The following is a 21,200-nucleotide window of genomic DNA, read 5'->3' as shown; positions in this document are numbered from 1 at the left end:
CCTGTAAATTTAAGAGACCTAAAGAGGCTGTAATATTTTACTGGTGTCAGAAGAGGGATCTCCCTTGGACATGCTTTGTTGGCAAGCATAAGGTGCTTTGCCAGGCCTGTTGAGGCAATGGGTTTGGTGTAACTGTAAAGATATTGTCTTTGTGTGTCTCTGTGCCATAAAAACAAGACACTGACTGCCAACAACTGGGAGAAGAATTTGAGAAAGAGGGGTGGCAAAATCTCAAGCGGTTTGAGAGCCACTGCGTGGATGCTGATCATATTTGGGAGGAGTTTGCCACATGGTGGGCTTCTTTTAAGTTAAAGAAGGGAAAAGGAAAGTTGCTATGTGCTGGATGCTAGGCAGCTGTCAGGGGGCAGCAACAGATGTGACTAATGAGTTGAAAGGGGAAAATGTTCAGTTTAAAAGGATAACAACTAGAGAGCCAGAGAATGCAGGGAATGTAAGCACAGGGATATACCCAAATCTAGCAGCATTAAACCTAGACCATGAACATGCAGGAAACAAGGGTGGGAGCTTGGTTCACTGGTAGTACTGGTGACCCCTGCTCCCACTGCTGAGGATTCCAGTCCAGAGGTGATGGTTGTAGTTCATGATCCCTGCCTTACAGCATTCCTTATTGACACAGGAGCCCAAATATCGATGGTAGGTAAGAAGCTTACAAAGGAGAGCCTCTGCTTAACAAGGCTAAAGCATTAATGGTCAGGGCTAAACTAATTTTGTCTAATGGATAGACAATCCACCTGACCCCACTTTTAGGTTCCCGTAATATATAAGGTATGGATGTGTTAAAGGGTCAGTGGTGGGGAAAATGGGGAATAGGGAACCACCCTCTCTGCCCATCAGTTTAGCTCCAACAAATGTATCCCCAAATGTTAATCTGTTGCAAACAGCTGCTCCTTTAGCCCATAGCAAGCTAGTTAATATTCCACAATACAAATTACCTTCTGGTGCTATTTGTCCTGTTACTGAATTGATAAAGGAGCTGGAGGAACAGGGAATCATTGTCACGTCTCATTTCCCCTACAATTCTCCTTTATGGCCAGTAAAGAAATGTAATGGCAAGTAGCAACTAACAGAAGATTAGGGAGCCTTGAACACTACCACTGAACTGCTCCCTGCAGCTGTTTCCAGTATAAATGACGTAGTCAGTTTTCTTAATGAACAGTACCATGTGCTGAACCAACACCAGCAGGATGCTTTGAACTCAGTGTGGCATCCAGGAGATAGGCTGAGATCACTTGGAAAACACTGGATCACTTTGCAGCACTTTTGAGGGAAAGGAATATGGGAGACTGTGGATGCTGTAGGAGTGAAATTAATCATACGATCCAAGACCTAGGTCTACTTTCCCTCTCCCTAGGAACTGTTGAATTCCTGGACAAATAAGTGAAACCTGTCATTCAACTGGCATACTGCGGAAAGTACCCATCTACAAAGTATGCTTAACTTTGTTAATGCTTTCTATGGTAAAGTGGTATCACTGGAGATAATTTTGACAACATCTAAAAGTCAAGAGCCTTTGTGTGCTGGACAATTCAACCCTCACACTGGGGCATCTGACACTGTGTTATGTAAATGTAGATGTACTATGCAATGACCAAACACACCCATAGAAGCTTGCAACCTCCAGACCACTTCCAGATATGCTCTTTGCTCGATTTGGGAGTATGAGCAGCTGTCTTGGGTGACATGGTCTAATGTGAGGTGTCTGCCCATGGCAGGGGGTTGGAACTGGATGATCTTAAGGTCCTTTCTAACCCTAACCATTCTGTGACTCTATAATCTCTGTTTGAAAGACAGGGATGAGGACACAGACAGGAATATTGGATTTTGGGTGCCTAAATCCTTTTTGTTGGTGTTCAATGTCTAGTAGCCCCAGATTATTCCAATACCTTTTCAGAAATGAGTAGTGAACTTCAGTGGAAGAAAAAGCTCCTTCAGAATAGAACAGAATAGCTTTCTCAGGACTACTCTCATACTTCTACAGCTTAAAAAAAAAAACAAAAACCCGTGAGGGACGTATTGATGAACAGTAGTTTCAACCAATGAAACTAGAATGCTCCAGGCTGAAATCTCCTAAAAGCAAGTTGCAAGCTATCTCCACAGCCCAGATCACCAGAAGGCAATTAGTTTCTCAGGCACTCACTCTTCCTTTCATCTTCCTGATGGATATTTTGTCTGAGTTTATGCTCTCCTCTCTTGCCTTCCTTTCACCTCTCTGCCTCTCTTTCCAATAAGACTGTGATCTGTCACAGACTCTCAGTGGACAAGACCTATACCTCCCATCACTGTCATAGCCAGTTACACTAGGCAGGCCAGGATGAAAAGTGGTTTGGAAGGGAGAGAAGCTGTCATACTTCAGGGCATAGACTTGAACTCTAACCAAGGAAGAGAGATGAAGGAGGGCTTCAGGCCAGGCAGGGAGAAAAACTTACTCAGGGCAGGTTATTCCATAATTACCCACTTAAGCTTTTTTTGTATCTTCTGAGATGCATCTGTTTCTGGCCAACATCAGAGACATAAGGGGTGGATCACTGGCCTGATCCAGAAGGCAAATGAGTTTCTTCATTATTTTTGCTGGTGCATCTTCTGAGACTGCAGTGAAATCCCTTGCCAAGCATGACCCTTGCTCTGCCAGTGATAGCCAAAACCCCTTCGCATAGCCCCATCCTTCACACTTCCACAAGCAACACAGAGAGAAGCCAGTACAAAGCCAGGTCAAGATGATAAGAACAAAGCCTTGAAGACTGCTTTTAGATACCAGCTTTACTTCAACAGAGGAGGAAATTTTCAAAGAAAGAGGTGAGCTCTTTCTGTCTCTTTCTCAGGCAGGAGTCTCCTGGGAGGAGTAGAAAACAGCTTTCATTTTAGTGAGTCATGATATTTATGGCCCTTTTATGGGTTTTGTTTGAAAATATAAAAATAGATGGACTTAAATCTGTTTCAAAAGTGAGGGGATGGGAAGGAGAGAGACAGAGCGTATGAAGGGCACGTGGGTCTGAATCATCTGCCCATGTTCAAAAGAGGATCAAACACCTTCTTTGTTTTAATATGGACCCCTTCTACCAGTCATGAGGATAATGTCTGACCTTTTCTTGCATAGACCCTTTTATCCCTAATGACTTACAAATTTTCTATGTACACTACCACCAAGAACACTCACCTTAGGATGAAACTATTAAATTATGCAACCTCAGCACCATGCAACAGTTCAGGTGTGATTGCTCCCAGAAGCAGACTTTCAGATCACGTCTCCTGCAGAAATGAAAGCTTTATACTGTATTCCTGAGGGGCAACTGTCACCTTCTGCTTGCTCACATACCAGAGTCTCATGTGGGCTTTTATCCATCCTATTTGTGGTGTCTGTTCAGCAACTGAGATTGCACACTTTTGAGGGCCTCCTGCTTTTCAAATGTGGAATCTTCTCTGACACTTTGCCTCTAGGCAATACTTTTGATCCAATTCATAGACTAAGGAGCACATGTGTTGCAAAATTATTGAGGGAGGGAAGTTTAAGTTGAAGAACTGGGGTTTGCATTTATTTTTGAATGTAGTTAGGCCCATGGTCATTTTATCTGCTCTGGGAATGAACCTTCATAAATTGTGACAGATACCAGGAAATTTCCATGAGCAAAATGTACAAAGCTCCCCATTAATTGGTAGTTCCATAAGGGCTGTTGTATTTCACAAAGCTCTCCTCTCAAGCAAGGAGGGAGAGATGTCCTGCAAAACTAATGAACAGCTTTCAACTGGATCTGAGTTCAGTATGGAGTCATTGCAAAGATCAAACTGCTGGGATGGTCCATGATGGTCCAGTTGCAATGTTTAATACCAGTTGGCTGTGTGCTGCATCTTTCTTTGATATGGTGCCTGCAGTAATCAAATGGAGAGATCACAAATAGCAAATCTCCAAAGTCAGGCGTGTTCCTGGCAGAACCTGACCTGAAGCATGTAGCTATCTGGCCAGTTGTAAACAGTTCTTGCCACCATGGTTATTTTCTAATATCACTCAGACGTGCAAAAAGACTCTTAAGACATTGAGCCCCAGGTAGATGCTGTTGGTAGTTGGGTGATGCTACAAAAATGATCAGTTCCTTCAAATATTTCTGTGTTTTAACTAGTATTATCCATGTCTTGGTTCAGTTTTATGCCTGCACACATGCCCTTCTGACTGGAGTCATCCCTTCTTTCATGGTTACTTGTGCAGAACCCTTACACCAGTTTGTGCAAACTTGGTAAGTTTGAATCAGGTTTGAATATTTATTGATCTGACCTTGTCCATTCTGTGGTGTGTTCTTTGATCTAATTTAATGACTGTAAAGCATTCAGGTATGTTGGCATGAAGGGTGCACTGGAAAAAAATAGATGATTGATTGATTATGTAGAGGCTTTATTCTCTCCATAGTTAACAATGAAGCTAGTTTTCCATTGTACATTTGTGTCATCCAGGGCATACATATCTGAAGTAAACCAGTCTGCCTGCAGGTATGAATCATATGTGGAAGCAGCTACACTCTTGTGTAAGGATTAAATTTGTCTATTTTAATGATACATTCAAATAAAAATCTTCAAAATGCAATTCAGAGGGGAAGGTTCAGTGCACAGACAGGATGTCCCTTCTCTTGCTCTCTCAGACAGTTTTCATGTCACCACACCAGGGTAACTTGGCACAGACATCCCAATATTTACTTTAACCTGTTGGCCCTGGGAAGATCTGAATTCATATTGTTGCCTGCTTTTAGAAGTCACAAATATTTCCACATGGGAAATATGGCATGGGAACAGCAGTCACAGGAAAACTCCAAGCTCAGAAGCTGCTGAATGGTTGTAACAGGGGGATAGATGGAAGCAACATGAAATCAGCTCCTTAATGCATTGAAATGTACCAAAGAACCAAAGGCAGTCTGGAAAAAAAAAGGGGAGGATTCTTCCATGTCCAAAAAATTTCTGTTCCTAAGAGTAGCCAAAATGTCAGGGTGTTCATTTAAATGGATTATGCTGGTATTGGTAATACACAACCTAAATACACAACCTCTCTCCATTTTTTACATGAAGAACAATGTAACAAATCTTAACGGCATTTAAATTATTACTCCTGGGCAAGTAAATTAGCACCTTGTGGAGGTGACTGGGACAATGCACACACCATTTAGAGCTATGCTCCCACCTCTCTAGAGAACTGTTTATTTGTTACATATATTCCAATTTTGTAAGTTTTCTTCACAATTAGAACAGCCACAGATTTAACTCACTTTCATTTTTCTAGATGACAGGTGAAATTCCAGAGAATAGGTAGGTAGCTCACAAAGAGATTTTGCTGGAGTACATGAACACGCAGTGTCTGTTTCCAAGCCCTAGACTATATTAATCACATTCTTTCTGCATCAATGTTGGACTGTCTATAAATTTAGGAAGGTCATGGATACTGTGTTTTCATGTTATAATGTCTGTATTGAATGTATTCCAGCTGAATCCTTTAAGGAAAGGCAGGTAATGTGGCATAACCGTCCCCAAGCAAAACTTCTTGTCTCATAATTCACCTAGCTCTCCAGTACAGCTAATGTGTATGCATTTCTCAAGGAGCTGTGAAAGAAGGAAAATGGTGCTAAACTCCTTTTAAAATTATCCAGTCTAAACTGGTGCTGCACCCAATAAATCACATTGCTCTGAAAATCCTAAATGGGAGAATGGGCCATGGCCTCACACCTATCAGCATTATGATGCAGAATGCAGCTGTTAACGCTAGGAATAACTTACTTGTGGCACATTTCTGCTTCCTTCCAAGCTTGCTTCTGCACATTGAATTCCCAGTCTAGCACAGATGTCATTTTATCATCTCTCTCCTACTATGATGAGTACCATTTCCATTTCTCCCAGTCCCCTTCACATTTCTCACCAATCTGTAATTTCTGTAAATCCCACCATCTCCTTCCTTCCCACAGCAGCTCCCCCATAACCTTTCCCCAGATTTTTATACATCTAAACAAATCAATATTTTACATTAGCCTCCTCAGCTTACATACATATCTTACTGTCTCCATCCAGTGCAGGTCCCCTTCCACATTTGCCTGTTGTCTTCAGAGCTCTTTTTGAACATTCACCTCCTAGCTGTCCAGCTTTCATCACTTTCTTACTTCTTACTTTCATCACTTTGTTATTCCTTACTTCACTCAGACCAGCTTCAAATGGGTTTCTCTCTCATGTATCCCTCCACATATGCTGAGTTTCTACATTGTTCAAAGGACCTTAAGGAAACAGAGTAGTAGAAATGAGAGGCTGGCTGTGAAAAAACGCAGAAGGACTTGATGAGACTGAGCACTAAGATGGCAGATGACGTCCAAGGCTAATAAATGTAAAGCATTCCAAATAAGAAAATTTAACTTACGAAATGATGATCTCAGAGCTGACCATTGCCATCCAGCAACCATATTTTGTGTATGTAATAAATATATACTGGATACTATGTGAGGATCTGGTCCCTCATCTCAAATGTGACAAAGCAGAACTGGAAAGGGTTCAGAGAAGAACAGCCAGGATAATCAGAGACATGGAGCAGCCCCCAAGTAATGAATAAGTATTTCGGGCTGAGAAACGGAGAGCTAAGGAGGGAGCATAACAATAGAAGGGGGTGAAATCTAGTTAGGCACGTACATACTAACTAGAGATTATCTTGGCATTAAAGGAGGCTAGTGGGAAGTGGGTTCAGAACAGACAAAAAGGAGATGACTCAGCATTCAGTAAGTTGTGGGACTTCTTGCCACAAGAGATCACCGAGGCTAGCCAGGTACAAGGCTATAATGGCTGTAACTCAAAAATTACTAGGCACCTCCATAGAAGGAAAATCTATCAAGGGCTATTAAATACAGAAATATCACATCTGGCTCAGGAAGTCCTTGAGTTGCAAATGATTAGAAACTGGAAGATCATACTGGGGTAATATCACTTTATATTCTTCCCTAGGTTTTTACTGTTGTTCTCTGGCAGAGACAGGATATTGAGACAGATGGACCTTTGGTCTGACCCCATACAGCCTTTCTGATGTTCCTGTGTTTATATTCTTAACTGACTGTATGGATGCTCCTTGCACTTTCACCTTCTGCTATACAATGCCAACAAAAACCCTCCTGCCTACAGGAGCAAACTGAGGCTGAGCAAAAATAAAGGTCCCAGCGCATTTTTGCTGAAAAATCCTTTGTAAATACTTACCTGCTCTTTTAATCTAGTGTAAGACCAGCATAATTGCTGAAAAACCATTCACTCTGCAGCTCTGGTCACCTGAAACAATCTGTGCAGACCTCTCCCCTTTCACCAATTCCCTACCTCCTTCTAAATTCTCATCTTAAAACCTGATTTTGTAGCCTGCCTTCAACCTCTCAATTTCTGTCTCTCCTGGTTATTGGTCTTATGACTGAATGCTTTAATATTTTCACCATGCAAGGTCTTTATGTCACTGTTTCATGTAATTTATACCTGTGAGCTAGAGCCTTTCCCATCTCGCTTTCAAGCACAGGCCATACACAGACTGCATGGAGTCCAAAATAATCCCCACCCCCTTATTGCTTTGGGGGTTTGGCTTTATTAACAAGGATATAAGCAATAAGAAAATAAAGTTCAGCTATTTCTAAGGCTTCTCCCTCATGACTGCTCAGCCAGCATCTTAGATAGCATTTCCCCAGCAAACCATTTTTATCTCCCTTTTTACACAAGTGAACTAATAAGCCACCTATGTCAGTGAGTCAGCAGAACCCACTTAACCCTTTCCCAGAGGCGTCAAAACTCGCTATCAGGATGGTTTGGCTCAGGCTTGTTACAAAACCATATTCTGCCCCTCAGTCTTGAATAATTCATTTGTGCAACAGACCTACATCACTGTTTAAATCAGAATGCTACCTAAACTGTAGGCTGTGCTGTACAGCGCAAAATGAAATCAATTACTGTATCATATAATCCTCATCTTTTACAGTGTAAGATGCCCCCTACAGTACTGCAGAAAACAGCAGCCAGGCATAGTAGAAAGCCAGAGATTTTTCCAAGGGAACAAGCCTTTGGTAAAAAGTAAACTCAGTGTCAGAAGGTATTGCACACTTCCACTTTGATCCATTGAAACTTAAGACCTTGAAGTGAATTAGAAGCCTTATGGAATCTCTGGATGCCTGAAACACAAACAATACCATGTTTCCTTATGTCTTCAAAAATGTAATCTGAGTTTACTCAAAAAACCACAAAAAAAACCCCAACCCCTCAGCAAAAAAAGAACCCTCACAAGTAAAATACGTTCCTTCTCTTATTTTCCAACCCCTGTTATTGTTCAATCACCTGATTCTGAGACTCCAATCACCTGACAATAAGTAGCTATCACTTACCCTCATCCTGGCTGTCAGAAAGAGTCATCTTTATCTTCAGAGAAGCAGGGATAATGTCTAATCAGTGAGTTATAGTTGAGAGTTTTAGGAAAATTGGCAGCTGCATTTTGTTATCAGTAACCATTATTTAGATAGCATTGCTGATGTGCGTGGTGCCATACAGACAAGGACAAAGACCAGGCCCTCACCCTGTGCAGCTTACTGTCTATATTACACAATTAAAACAGAGAATGATACTAGCATAATAGTAATAGTGAGCTCTAAGCATCGCAGTGGGAGGGAGAAGAGATGCAAGAAAGGCAAAACTTCCTCTGAGAGAGCAATACCACATCATCCGTCCATTGTTGTTTTATACTCAGCTCTGCCAGAGGGTTTTGTTGTTTCAAAATACAGCCTGTACAGAGGAGGGAACAGATAATTCCAGAGTAGAAATCAGGAGAAATTGGTCGAGGTGTTCATCAGAGAGGTGAAGGACGTGGACTGGTGACAGAGTTGGGTGCTTTGGTGTCTCAAAGATGCAGTGTCACACAAGCCACGCAAGTGATGCTGTGGCAGGCCTGGCAGGTCGTGTCACATAAGCTCACAAGGTTCTGCAGGGCATGGAAAGACCTGAGGCTCTTAACTTGGTGTACTCAATTAATGTGGAACCTATGCTCCTTCTACCCACTCTGTAAAGTGAGCTCTGTACCTCATGATACAAGCCAGCTAAACCTACCATCTCCTAAAAATGAGCTTCCAAGTACCACATTTGACAAACGCAACAATTTGTCCTTAGGTGCATGGTGCATTCTGCCAGTGCTTTAGTTATATGTCATTTTATTATGGGGTCAATTTGTGTATCATTCTTTTAAGGCAATCATGTTGAAAATTAATACAGGACAATCTGACTATAGACATAAACCCCCAAACTTAGCTGAGCTACATACATAAGTCAAACTGAATTCAGTACTTCAGAAACCCAGGCTAACTTAACACTAATCCTAGTCCTAACTCCATCTCTTTAACTACATCAGAACATAATTTTTAAACGGCATTTATATTACTGTATTTTTCTTTTGTTGACCCAAAAATAGCAGGAACCAGCCATACTGGAGCAGAGAAGAGTCCATCTAATAAAAAACAATGGTACCACAGGAATACATTCATTATGGCATTGAACTTCTGAAAAAAAAAAGCGGCTTCTTCTTTTTTCTAATATTCAACTTTGCTTCTCCTACATAGTGAAGCAAAACAGTACATGTATTCCCCTGAACTGTCTTATCTCTGTAGACATCCATGAGACTGGTGCAGAAAATGGAGCCTACCTGGCAGTATCTTCTCAGTGGTATAAAGTAAAACTGATTAAGAGAGAAACATTCTTCAAGTTCCTCGAAAAGGCTGTTGGCTTCTTCCATTTATGATCAAAGAGATCCTAGAAAAAATATGTCCACTCTTTATCAAGACTAGGAAATTGAAATAACCAAAATGGGATGTGATTGGTCTTTTTACTTGAGGTTCTTTTGCTACTGAAACATCGTCTGTCTCCTAACAGCTTCTAACATTGTGCTCCTATCTACATTGATCATTTAACACTAGCATCTTCTTTCTGACAAACCACAAACACTTCCAAAACTTGACCTCTTCCCTTTATCGCTTTTGATTAAGAATAGAACTATCTGCAGGAAATGCCCTACAAACCACAAAGGATTATCAGAAATATAATGATGAGTGATTCAGAGACTCTGTGGCTCTGCTTGTGTTTCTGTAATCTCATCTTGGTCACTCTTCCCTTCGCCGCCGAAGCTTTGCTGTAGTTTCTTCTAGTCGGCTTCTCCAAGCAGCAATAATGGCATCATCATCCATCTCTTCTTCCTCTTCTTTACGCATGGTTCGCCTGTACTGTGAGAACTGTCTAGATGCAAATCTTTCTTCACTTTGTTCCACTTTTGCCTCCTTCTTTACATCCTCTTCAGACTTTGAAAAGCTCTGCCTGAACTTTCGCTTAGCTCCAAATTCTGACGTGTCTGACCTAGCTTCCTCTTCACATGCCTCCACATTGTATCTAACTCGACTCTGTGTAGATGGTTCAGGGGATTCAGAGTCAAAGGATGGTTCAAGTTTTTGTCTGAAAACATGCAGCTCTGGGCAGTTTTCTCTGGAACTTGTTGTCTCACTGACCCTTGACCTTGAGAACTTATACATATTCTTGTTCTGTTTTGTAGAAGCAGAGGAAAATCTTGACATGGTTCTCAGTGAGTCTCCTTTTGACTCATAGGAAGAAGAGCTCTCCAGCTCTTCTCTTTGGGATCTGGAGATTCTGTAACTGGATGTTTCAGAATCCATCTCTCTAACTGTGGATGCTCTGCTATATTTCTCTCTAGCCTTCTTGCTTTGATCATAAAATGATGATGGTTCTCTTTCTGCTTTCAGGCCACTGAGCCACTTGGTAGTATCAGTCTCTGTCTCTGACTTCGGTACCCCTGTGTTTGAACCAAAGATTCTGTCAGTTCCTTCAAGATGTGCTTGCAAGGGGCGGCTGGGGCTGTTTGTTGTACTCGCTCTGTCATCTTCTATTTCCTTGTCCTCTTCTTTGCTCATCTTCTTTTTAAACGAAGTGCTCCGTTTATTGTCTCTGATCACCTTTTCAGTTTGGTAATCTATCATTTTCTCTCTCATTTCCATTTGCATCTCCTTCTCCTTCCTCCTGATTTTCTTTAAGTCAACCTCATCAGCAAAGAGGCTGTACAGTGGCTTGCTTGTCTGTCTTGTCTTCATGTTTGAACCAGTCTGTTCTGTTTTTGCATTTGCTGAGGTATTGCAAGACAGGACAGACTGAGACTCAGCCTTGTGCATGTTCTGCTGGCGAAGCTGAGAGGTAGCAAGAGATGAGCTACTTCGAGCACAAAGAGGATAAACTTTATCATCATCTACATGCCTGCCAAGGTCTCCTGACATTATAGAGGCCATTGCAGATGATGGACGGGACAGCATCATGATCTCATTTTGCTTCTGAGCAATGGTTTCACTGACCACATTAGCAATCCAGTTCTGAATGCTTGCCATGGATATTGTGTCACCTGGGCCGACTGGGAGGTTGGGAAGGGGTATACTTAGCATCTGAGGCTGCATTGCCCCTGTATTGCTCCTGGTCTGTGATAAAGATGAATGATTTGTCTGCATGCTCAGTGCAGAAGCTGCATCCTCGGCACCACTTGCAGAAGGTTCTGAGGCCCAGAAAGCTGACAGTGGGATACTCCCACTCATCGTACTGTCTGTCTCCCAGCTACACATGGACTGGCTTTCTGCTAAAATCTTCTTTGTACGTTCAAGGAGCTCTACACGCCTCTGCTTCTTTTTAGCTGATGCAGAATCCTCACTTTTGGCGAACTCCACAAATTCCTCCTTGCTTTCACTGCCCACCTTCTTCTGGTGCTTCATTTTCCAAGCTTGGTAGGCAGTCAGGTTAATATCTGACAAACTGTTTCCTTCTGTCCCCTCCCCACCTGCCTGGCTGCCATTTTCTGTTGGAGATGGTGCACCAGATGATGATGGTTCTAAATCCTTCTTGTGAAAGCCAAACTGGATCCTCTTGATCTTCCACCTTTCCAGAGGAGTCAATTTGTCTTTCTTCTTTTGGCAGAAATTGTAAAAGGAGCTCCTGTCTGAAAGCACACTCTCTTCATCCACATCCCTCTCCTCTCCTGTTTCTGGGGGTTGCCTCTCCCCACAGTTTTTATTCTTACAATGATACCTTCGAGCAGCTTCCTTCTCAATCTCCAGAAGCCTCTGGTTCCACATGTCCCAGGTGCTCTCTGAAGACATAGAGCCTGTGCAGCTCCTCCTCATCCTGCTTAAGCTACTGGCTTCCAGCTGTTGTCTTAGGGTTCGGATTTCAAAACTGCTCACACTCTCAACATCATGGAATTCACCTGGTGGGTAAGGTCTTCCTCCCATGCTGGCATCTCCATACTCCTCTCTAGGTGGATCCTCAATTTGATATTTCTCATTTCTGCACTGCCAGTCATGGATCCTCTGTTCCACATCCTCCTCAGATTGTTCCCCTTCCTGATCCAGAAGCTTTGGTAATGTTCTTCTACCACGGTTAACTCCTGGTTCCTTTGCGGGCAGGCCTTGTTTCTTCCTCCATTCCTCATACAAGTGTTCCTCTTCGTCCTCACTGATGAGGGTGGAGTGTTTGGAAACCCAGCTGGTTTTTTCCACTGATGAAGAGCTCATTAAACTACCCAGCAGGCTGGTGGTGTCCTCTTCTTCTACTGTGATGGAGTGTGCTTTGGCTCCCATGATGCTTTCTGAGTCCCTAGCTCCAGATGGCTGGGAAGAAGTCCCTGCATTGACAACAGGACCTTGACTAGGAGTGACTTCTTCACTTCCAGTATGCTCCAGCTCTCGCTCCTCCAACAATTGCTCATTGAGATCCCTTAGCTGTTTCAGAAAGCCATCATTGGGGTAAATGGCACGCTTCTTTCTCAGAGTCATCAGAGCCTCCAGAACAGTCATGTGGTGGTAGATCATCAGGTAAGCAGCCACCAGCACAGCTGAGCGACTGATCCCCATTTCACTGTTGACAAGGATTTTGCCTACAGATATTGAATAGAGAAGCAATTAGCTATATCCAATAACATAGAGAAGTTGCCCTGATATATATCACAAAATGATTCTCTGAATAGTGTTAAAAATTATATGCTATATGATCAGTAACTGAAAGCAGTACTAAATATTTGTTAGCTTTATCTTAATAAAATCTATATATGTATGAATAAAAAGTACATTAGTTTTAAAAGTTGCGGGCAGGCACATTTTAAAACAAATAATATTTGTATTTTCACCTACACACTCACTTCCCCAAGTAATCAGAAAGCTGTTAATACATATTAGAAAGACAAGTGACACACTATTCTTGACTTGTTGGCTGACATGGGGTAAGATGTTTAAAGCCTTCCATGCTTCAGTTTCCCCGTATATAAAAAAGGAGATACCAGCATTAGCCTCCAGGAAGGTACTGGGAGGATACTAAAAAATAACTTCATTTTTTTTTACAGCATATTATAGGACTGAAATACAATTTAATATTATTTTTATTATATTTTTTCCAGAATCCACATCTGCTGTTTTGCAAGGTACATTCAAAGATTTGCATATAGACTGGCTAGAGGCCAGAGTCATAGTGTATCTCAGCACAGGAGAACCAAGCAACTAGCAGAAGAGAGCAGATCTTGACTCTGACAAACTGGTTGATACAGCTGCTTCAAACTACTAGTAACCACTGTTCTGCAAACAGTGACTGCAAGGGATAGAGCCAAAGCCGTGGATATGCTTTATTTCACAGCATTTACGCAAGAACCACCTCTTTCAGAAAACTAAGCTTTGGCACAGAATTATTTTTTAAAGTTACTTTTATAGCAAATTATAGCTAAAGAAAAACTTGTAAATATGAAGAGAGGGTAAATGAGGATTTGCTAGCTTGCAAATAAGTGAAATTACTGTTTCTACATGTATGATAAAATCCAGTTTAATTAAACTTTTTGCACTGAAACTTAATGAAGCCAGTTTAAACACCACTTTTCTGCCTGCTGATATGTTACTGCAAGTATTTACCTAATGAACCTATTCCTACAATCCCAAAATGTCTTTTACACTTATCTTAGTATCAAAAGCTTCAGTTGCCTTCCAAGTGTTTTAAACAGCCAGTGAAGTCTATCTAAAAGCTCACCGAAAGGGGGAGACCTCATTCCTCTGCTTTCTTTCAAAGCTTCTCTGTCTCCTTTCCTGTGTCAGCTCAGGTACTCACTGGACCCTTAAATGAGGCAGTTCAGCAGACTAACCCAAGGGAAACCCGTTTCTTCCCTGCTTGACTGTAATTTTTTGCTAGTTTAGTGAGTTGAAGGGTCAATGAATGCCAGCAGCAGTAAGCACCTGTACTATGCCAAGTGTAGCAATGGGAGTTACGAGGAATATCGATGCTCCCCCATGTGCCTCCTCATGGTGCTTGGTGAGCTATTAAAATTGGCTCAACTTTTCTTGTGTACTAACAAAACTTCTCACTTTTCTTCCTGTCACTTCTAGTAGGAGGTAATCTGTTGTGTCTTTACAAAAATTACATGCATTGAATATATATATGAAGAGTATCAGTGATATCACTGATTATGGTGTTCATTTTCATATTGAATTCTATAAATATATTTCTAACTGTCCACTGAAACTGCAAAAAAATTGACCAGTACATACTGGAGGTCCACAGAATAACAATTGCCATGGAAGAGGAGTCCAGCAAATTATACAGTAGCCTGGGTGTACACCCAGGTGTTCAACCCAGCTGTTTGGATTGTTCTAGTAAATCAGCCTGTTCTTTTGTAGTAAGCATCCTGGCAAAAGTGAAACTTGCAGTGTACAATACGTATCAATATATAGTATTACATAACATCAGTATCTTAAAAATATTTATTGGAGCAGAGCTTCACCTCTTGCAGTAATAAGGCACTTTTAAAGCAGCTGAGAGCGGTGCCTTACAGCCAGTTTGAGTCTGAAGACATTGGGCTTGCAGCAAGAACAGTCAGGCTGCCTCCTCTCACTAGTTTTCCCCCTCCTGTTTTGATTGAGGCATGGCAAAACAGGCAAGAAATGTTCCTTGTAAATGGATACAGAGAACAAAGTATGTGCCTTCCACCCAACTACAAATGTGGCATCAGCTGTTCATCATAGTAATGCTTCCACCCATTAATTCCCAAGCACTGTGGAACCACTGCAATCTCCTCTTACCCCTGTAAGTCAGCAGTGCTTCATCAAGGAACTCTGCAGCTGGGTGAAAGTGTTTGGAGATATCCATGTCTGGAAAATCATCCACTTCAATGCCCAGGTACTGGATATTCAGACCGTTGTAGAAAGCTGGGCCTGTGTATACACCTGTACCATGAGCTGCATTCAAGACATGTGTGATCCCCAGTCTCTTCAGACGGCTTTTGTTCACTGCAATGCTTCTTCAGAAAGGAAAGAAAGAAGATGTTAGATATCAGTGCTCCTATTTCAGGTAGGAGAGAAAGTGTGTGTCACAGGTCTACATAGCTCCCAGTCTCTATATACACTGTATCTAACATGTGGCTCCACTCAGACCTTAATGTCCTTTGAGAGTTCTACTGGTATTTCTTTTCAATACTCACTGGGAAAAGAAAATGAGAAACCTGCACTCACCACTAGAGCTGCACATGCAGTTTCCAGTCCAGCTTGATTTTAAACTCATTGTGCCATCCTAAGTTCAGGTTGATTACTTATTTCTCAATTTTTATCACTCCGTAATTGTTGCTTTACCCTGTATCCACTAATTCTGTCTGGTCACTTGCACAGGTGTCTCAGACAGCTGAGCCACAGTACAGAAGACCTAACCATTTCCACTCAATATTTGATATGATGTTTCTTTTTTAACTCTTTTACATAATAAAGACTTTACTTCCAATTTCAGGGTCAATTCCAATCAGAACAGTGTAATTTGTGCTTATTTGCCTTTTCCTCTCCCACATTGTTGAAGCATCAAAAGGGCACAGGGAAGTTGCTGATTCTAATCCAGAAGTATTTACTTTTCAGCACAGAGATCTTTGTGAGTATATTCTGAAAACCACTTTGGAGCTCTCTGGGGATGAAAGGTATTAGATGCATATAATACATGTTATGCCTTCAATGGTTCCATCTGACCCTTCACTGGAATCTCATGCAACTTGATGACAAAAGCTGACACTCACTTTTCTGCTATGAAGACATTAGGCCAGACTTCATCCACAGCATCCCTGGGGGTCTCCAGCCTGTCCTTCACAAGTGCCCTCTGCAAATCCATCACACATGGCGTGTTAAACAAGCTGGTGTCATCAATCTTTTCCTTAACTCGGTTGTATAGATCTTCCACCATCAGCTGCCGTGCAGACTCTAACATCCTGGGACATGCTGAATCTACACTGGCATCCTTTGTCTTCAGTTCTGGAATAAACTGACATTGTAACTAAAAGCATGTAAAACCCATGCAAACATATGTCCTGTCATTCTTTGTTCTTTCTTTGTCAATTCTTTGTGGTTTGCTTTTTTTCCCAGTAACATCACACCATCCTGTCTGCAATGTCTGCATTACATGCTCATCTAGAAGCCTTAAGGTTGTAACAGGAAGAGCATATTGCACTGTCTTCTCAGTACACATACTCACACTGGCCAAAGGCCTGGGAATTGAGAGCTCACTCATTCTAGCTCCAGAAAAATACAGTCTACAGCTTCCTGAGGAGGGGAAGTGGAGAAGGAGGTGCTGAGCTCTTCTCCCTGCTATCCAGTGATAAGACACGTTGGAATGCTTCAAAGCTGTGCCAGGGGAGGTTCAGACTGGACATTAGGAAGCATTTCTTTACAGTGGAACAGGCTTCCTAGAGAGGTGATCAATGGCCCATCCCTGTCAGTGTTTATCAGGCCTTTGGACAATGCCCTTAGTAACATACTTGAGCTTTTGGTCACCCTGAAGTGGTCAGGCAGTTGGACTAGATGATCACTGTAGGTCCCTTCCAAGTGAAATATTCTGTTCTGTTCTATTCTATTCCATTTGTTACAGAGCAACCAGAAAACTGTATTCATCACTGTGGAAGATGTTTCTGCCAGAGATTCAGTTCACAACTTCAAAGGAAGTCACCAAAGCTTTCTGTAAATTGTTATTTCTTTGTGGTTTTCATCTCTGTCTCAGGTGGGGCTTTTTTATCATTTAGGACCTCTGGATGAGAAAGGCAAAACAAGCACAACTCAAGTTTCTACTACTTACATATTTTTTTTACTCTATCTCCTCTTACCTTCACTGATTATCTGTTTGGCAGCCACAGCAGATGACAGATGGATTGGCTCCATGAAGATGCTCTCTGTATCAGCATCCGACATCACTGAATACCTGCCAACCAACCAAACTGCCTATTAGGCAAATGCCCTCCACTGGAATCCCATCTCCAGACTTCAGCCTTTTTCACCCATTCCAGAAGAGAGAAGAAGGAACTGGTAGAAGGAAGCCTCAGGTTTTCTACCAACCGTCAACCTCTGCTCTCCAGTGTGGCACTACAGGCTTCAAATATGCTGTGGTATCCAGTGTTTGCAGGATGCAGACAGGTCCCATGCGGAAAAGCTGCAGTGAGCTGGGAGTGCAAGAGAATAGACTGGTGGAGGAGTTTTTGGGTAGAGAAGATCAGTGTCTGCTTTGGGAGTGGGGTGGGGAAGGATCACAAGGAATAGTCTCACAAGGAGCTCTCACTTAAGACAGACATAAACATTGTCCTAACTAGAATTTATTGAACAATTCAAAACAGATTATGCTAGAAAACTCTTGGTTTTTTTCCTGTCAGCTAGTTATCGAGAAGCATCCTTTGAGTTATCACAAGCTGCAATACAATCATTAAGATTGAAGCTTGTGAATCTCTTCCTCAGTACTCATTGAACACTTTGTTGCATGAATCTGTGGACAGTCTTTCCATGCACACAGCATCGTCTAACTGCAGGTTAGTAAACAAATATGAAACCCACAAACACCTTTGACAGCAGTTCTCTGACGTGTGATTTACATGCGTTTTTGTTAAGCTAAAAAGGGCCACAAAACCAAATGTATTTCCAACTGGGTCCACCTGTACAGTCCAAGCAAATCTTTCCTTATTTAGACTATCTTAACAAAATGGTTTACAGAGGTTTTTCTCTGATGCACACCCTCTAGATTTCCTTCTAAATAGATGGCACAGATCATCAGGACAAGTTTGTAGCCACCACAGAAGCTAGTTGGCAATGCAGGCTTGCAGTACTTGCAACACACTGTGGTTTTGTTTAATTAAAGCAGAAGAGGGAGGATAATTAACAGGTGCAGCAAGTGTCTGGAGAGCTCAAATGCTTTCATTCTCCAGAATCAAAATGGAGGGCACAGGCATAGAAAACCTCTTAATGAGCTCATGTAGGTCATTTAGTTGGGTTCCAACACTTGTAAACTGTGACTGAAAGTAATCCTTTTCCAGCCCTTCAAAGGAGTTTATGAGATGAGCAAAGGGAGTCTCAGTCTCATTTACAGGAGCTGACTCAAATTTGCAGCTATTCCCTGCCTTCAATTCCTTTTGCTGGAAAGGTTGCCTCCAAGCTTAATAAAGATAACAGTTGGTAATAATCTGCCACTACAGCCTCAACAGATTTTACCTGTAGCTTCCCCAAGCATCCATGAAACACACAGGTACAGAACTGCTCAAGCCTGGATGCTTCAAGTGCCTCATTCTGGTTGGGAAGGACCTTACCATTTTCATCATTGCTCTTGACATTGACAGCATGACAAAAAGGAGGAAAAAAAAAAGAAGAGAAGGAAAAGGAAGGGAAGGCAAGGGAAAGCAAGGTAAGGCAAAGGAATACACAGAAGAGGTGCTTCCATTCACTTTGAGTGACTGATGAGCAGTAGGAGAGTGATTTACCAAGTTCAATACATGATTTTACTGTATGTGAGTTCAGTGAACAATTTTAAACCACATTTAGTTAAATTAAACAAGCACTCTGTCTTCATTTTTCTGCAGTGCCCCACAGGTAATGGGAAACATTTCATAGCCTCCTACTTGCTGAGGGCCACTGGGACGGGTTCTTTTCAATCCCCACTCCCTGCCTTCAGCTTAAAGCATCTCAAAGCGTACAGAAAGCCCTGCAGAGCATTTTGCTTTAGGAAAAAGAGTACAAATGGATGTATATTTCCTTATTTTAGGAGAAAACACACCTAATCATGCTTGTTTTGCTTGAGGTAACTCAATTTCTGCTTGCACTATGACAGCCTCCTGTTTAGTCCCTGAAGCCTGTAGCTAAGGATGATTCTGAAGCATCCCAAATCCAAAGACCCTCGGTCTTTTAGGGGCTGGGAAAGGCTAATATCAACATAAAAAATCCACAGGTCCTTAAAACAGAAAGACAGGGCTGAATTTGGGAGGAGAAATTCCAGCATGGGGGTAGATGTAAGAGGATGAGACAGGGAAGAACAACAATACCACCCCGTAGTAATGCTTTCTGCAATTTACCCCCCCTGTGTGTGCATACACTTTTAGCAGGATGGATGAAGTAGTGCAGGAGTCCTGTCTCTGAATTCTCTCTCCCTGCTGGCACGCTACCCCCACCACAGAAGAGGGAAGCTCTGGGATCCACACTTGATCCTAGTGTGGGTGCGGAGAAGACGTTGTGGAAGAGGCGGGAAGGTGAGCTGATCTATTACTGTGCTACCAAGAGGCAGTGGCAGTGCCGTGGCAAAGCATACTCACCGGCTGGGTGAGGGGCTGCGGAGGTACTGGGCCTGCACAGCTTTCACGTCTGGTCCCTCATCCTCCTCACTGGGCACCACTTGCTCGCTGTCTGAATCTCTGCTGCTGGCCATGTCAGCTGTGAGAGGATCTGCTGCAAGGGGAGCATGGCAGGAGGGAGGGCGTTACAGAGGAGGCCAATCTGGGTGGCAGTGGCGGGGGGGTATGGCAGAAGGTGCTCCCACATCTTGCTTCTACAACCGTGTGAGGGGCCCTTGCCACAAGGCAGCCACACTGACCCCTCTGCCAGGGTGCCTGCCATTCCTGAGGCCTTGTGCAGCTCCCTGGCTGCTGCCCAGCGAGCACCGATGTCCTTCTTGCCTGTGAGTAAGCGTGCAGGAAGGCCAGGAAGGAAGGGGTGGCAGGGAAGAAACTCTATCCCCTCCCTGGCTGGCTCAGGCGTGCATGGTGGCTGGAAGGAGCTGTACACAGCCAGAGCTGGACTGGAAGGAGCATCGGAGGCAAGAAACATGAGACCTCACCTCCTCAAAATGAAACACTCCTGAAAACTCAAGGCCAAAGGTACTTCAAGCCTTGGGACTTTGTCCTTGTAATCCTTTGTGTGCAATCTGCTGTGCCTGCCCTGGGCATGGGAGACCAAAGGAGCCACAGCTTGGTTAGGAGCACGAAAACACAGCAGCTGATGTTCCCTGGGTTCAAGCAGGGCAACTCCTGTCCCACTGTGCCATGACTGCTGCTGGCAGCTCCAAAGGGCAGAGCAACCGGCCTCAGGAGGGAAAACCGCAGCCATGTGCCACCAGTGGGTGAGAGCAGCTGCTGCTCATGGGGCAGTGTGAGGAGGGGGAGCAAAGAAAGGGCACTTACCCCTGTGCCGGGGGTCCCTGCTGGAGATACGGAGATGAAGTCCAGTGAAGAGGGCAGGAAACCTGGCAGGGAACGGTACTGGGGGGAGAGAAATCAGCCCTCCACTCTCGCTCTTTCTGTGGCTTCTTCATCAAGGGGCAGGACAAGTGTCAGCACCAAACCTTTATCAGCTTTCTAAATATAGTGCTGTCCTAACACTGGCTGCTGGATTGCACAGGGAAAGAATTCAGTGCCTCATAGATGGCAGCTGGTCAAGCACTTAACTCCTTCCCCGCTGTAGGCTGGATCCTCTGACTTTTCCCAGTTGCAGGAGGAGCCCAGAGAAGAGCCCAGAGCCAGTGAGGCTGAACCTCTGCCTGCAGGGAGCATCCAGGCAGGCAGGATCCCACCAGGCACAAAGTGAAATGCTGGTATGACCTCTGATATCCTTGGGAAACACAGTGAAGAATGAGTCACTCCAGGCCTACCAGAAGCAGACTACCTGGACTTCTGCAATGTTTTTGATATTGTTCCCCACAACATTCTTGCCTCTAATTTGGAGACAGTTGGATTTGATGGATGGACTATTCAATGGCTCATGAATTGGCTGGATGACTGCATCCAGTTTAAGTCAACAGATCAATATCCATGTACTGATCAGTACTTGGAGATCAGTAACAAGTGCTGTCCCTCAAGCTTCTGTACTGGGGCCAGT

The 21,200-nt window shown here is 43.0% G+C and overlaps 1 protein-coding gene across 1 annotated transcript; it reads right to left on the bottom strand.

Moving 5' to 3' along the window:
• Positions 1-10,133: 10,133 nt before the first annotated feature.
• On the bottom strand, positions 10,134-19,755 carry STYXL2 (serine/threonine/tyrosine interacting like 2; the record flags this gene model as incomplete). Its single annotated transcript, XM_080613831.1, has 5 exons — positions 10,134-12,952; positions 15,132-15,349; positions 16,106-16,337; positions 17,183-17,277; positions 19,643-19,755. 5 exons carry the CDS (start codon positions 19,753-19,755, stop codon positions 10,134-10,136), a joined length of 3,477 nt encoding a protein of 1,158 aa, XP_080469957.1.
• Between the last annotated feature and the right edge of the window lie 1,445 nt (positions 19,756-21,200).

The sequence above is a fragment of the Psittacula echo genome, assembly GCF_963264785.1.
Source record: "Psittacula echo genome assembly, chromosome: 3".
In the NCBI taxonomy this organism is placed as follows: Eukaryota; Metazoa; Chordata; class Aves; order Psittaciformes; family Psittacidae; genus Psittacula; species Psittacula echo.
Note: the sequence above shows the minus strand (reverse complement) of the source record. Positions and strands in the feature narration are given on the sequence as shown.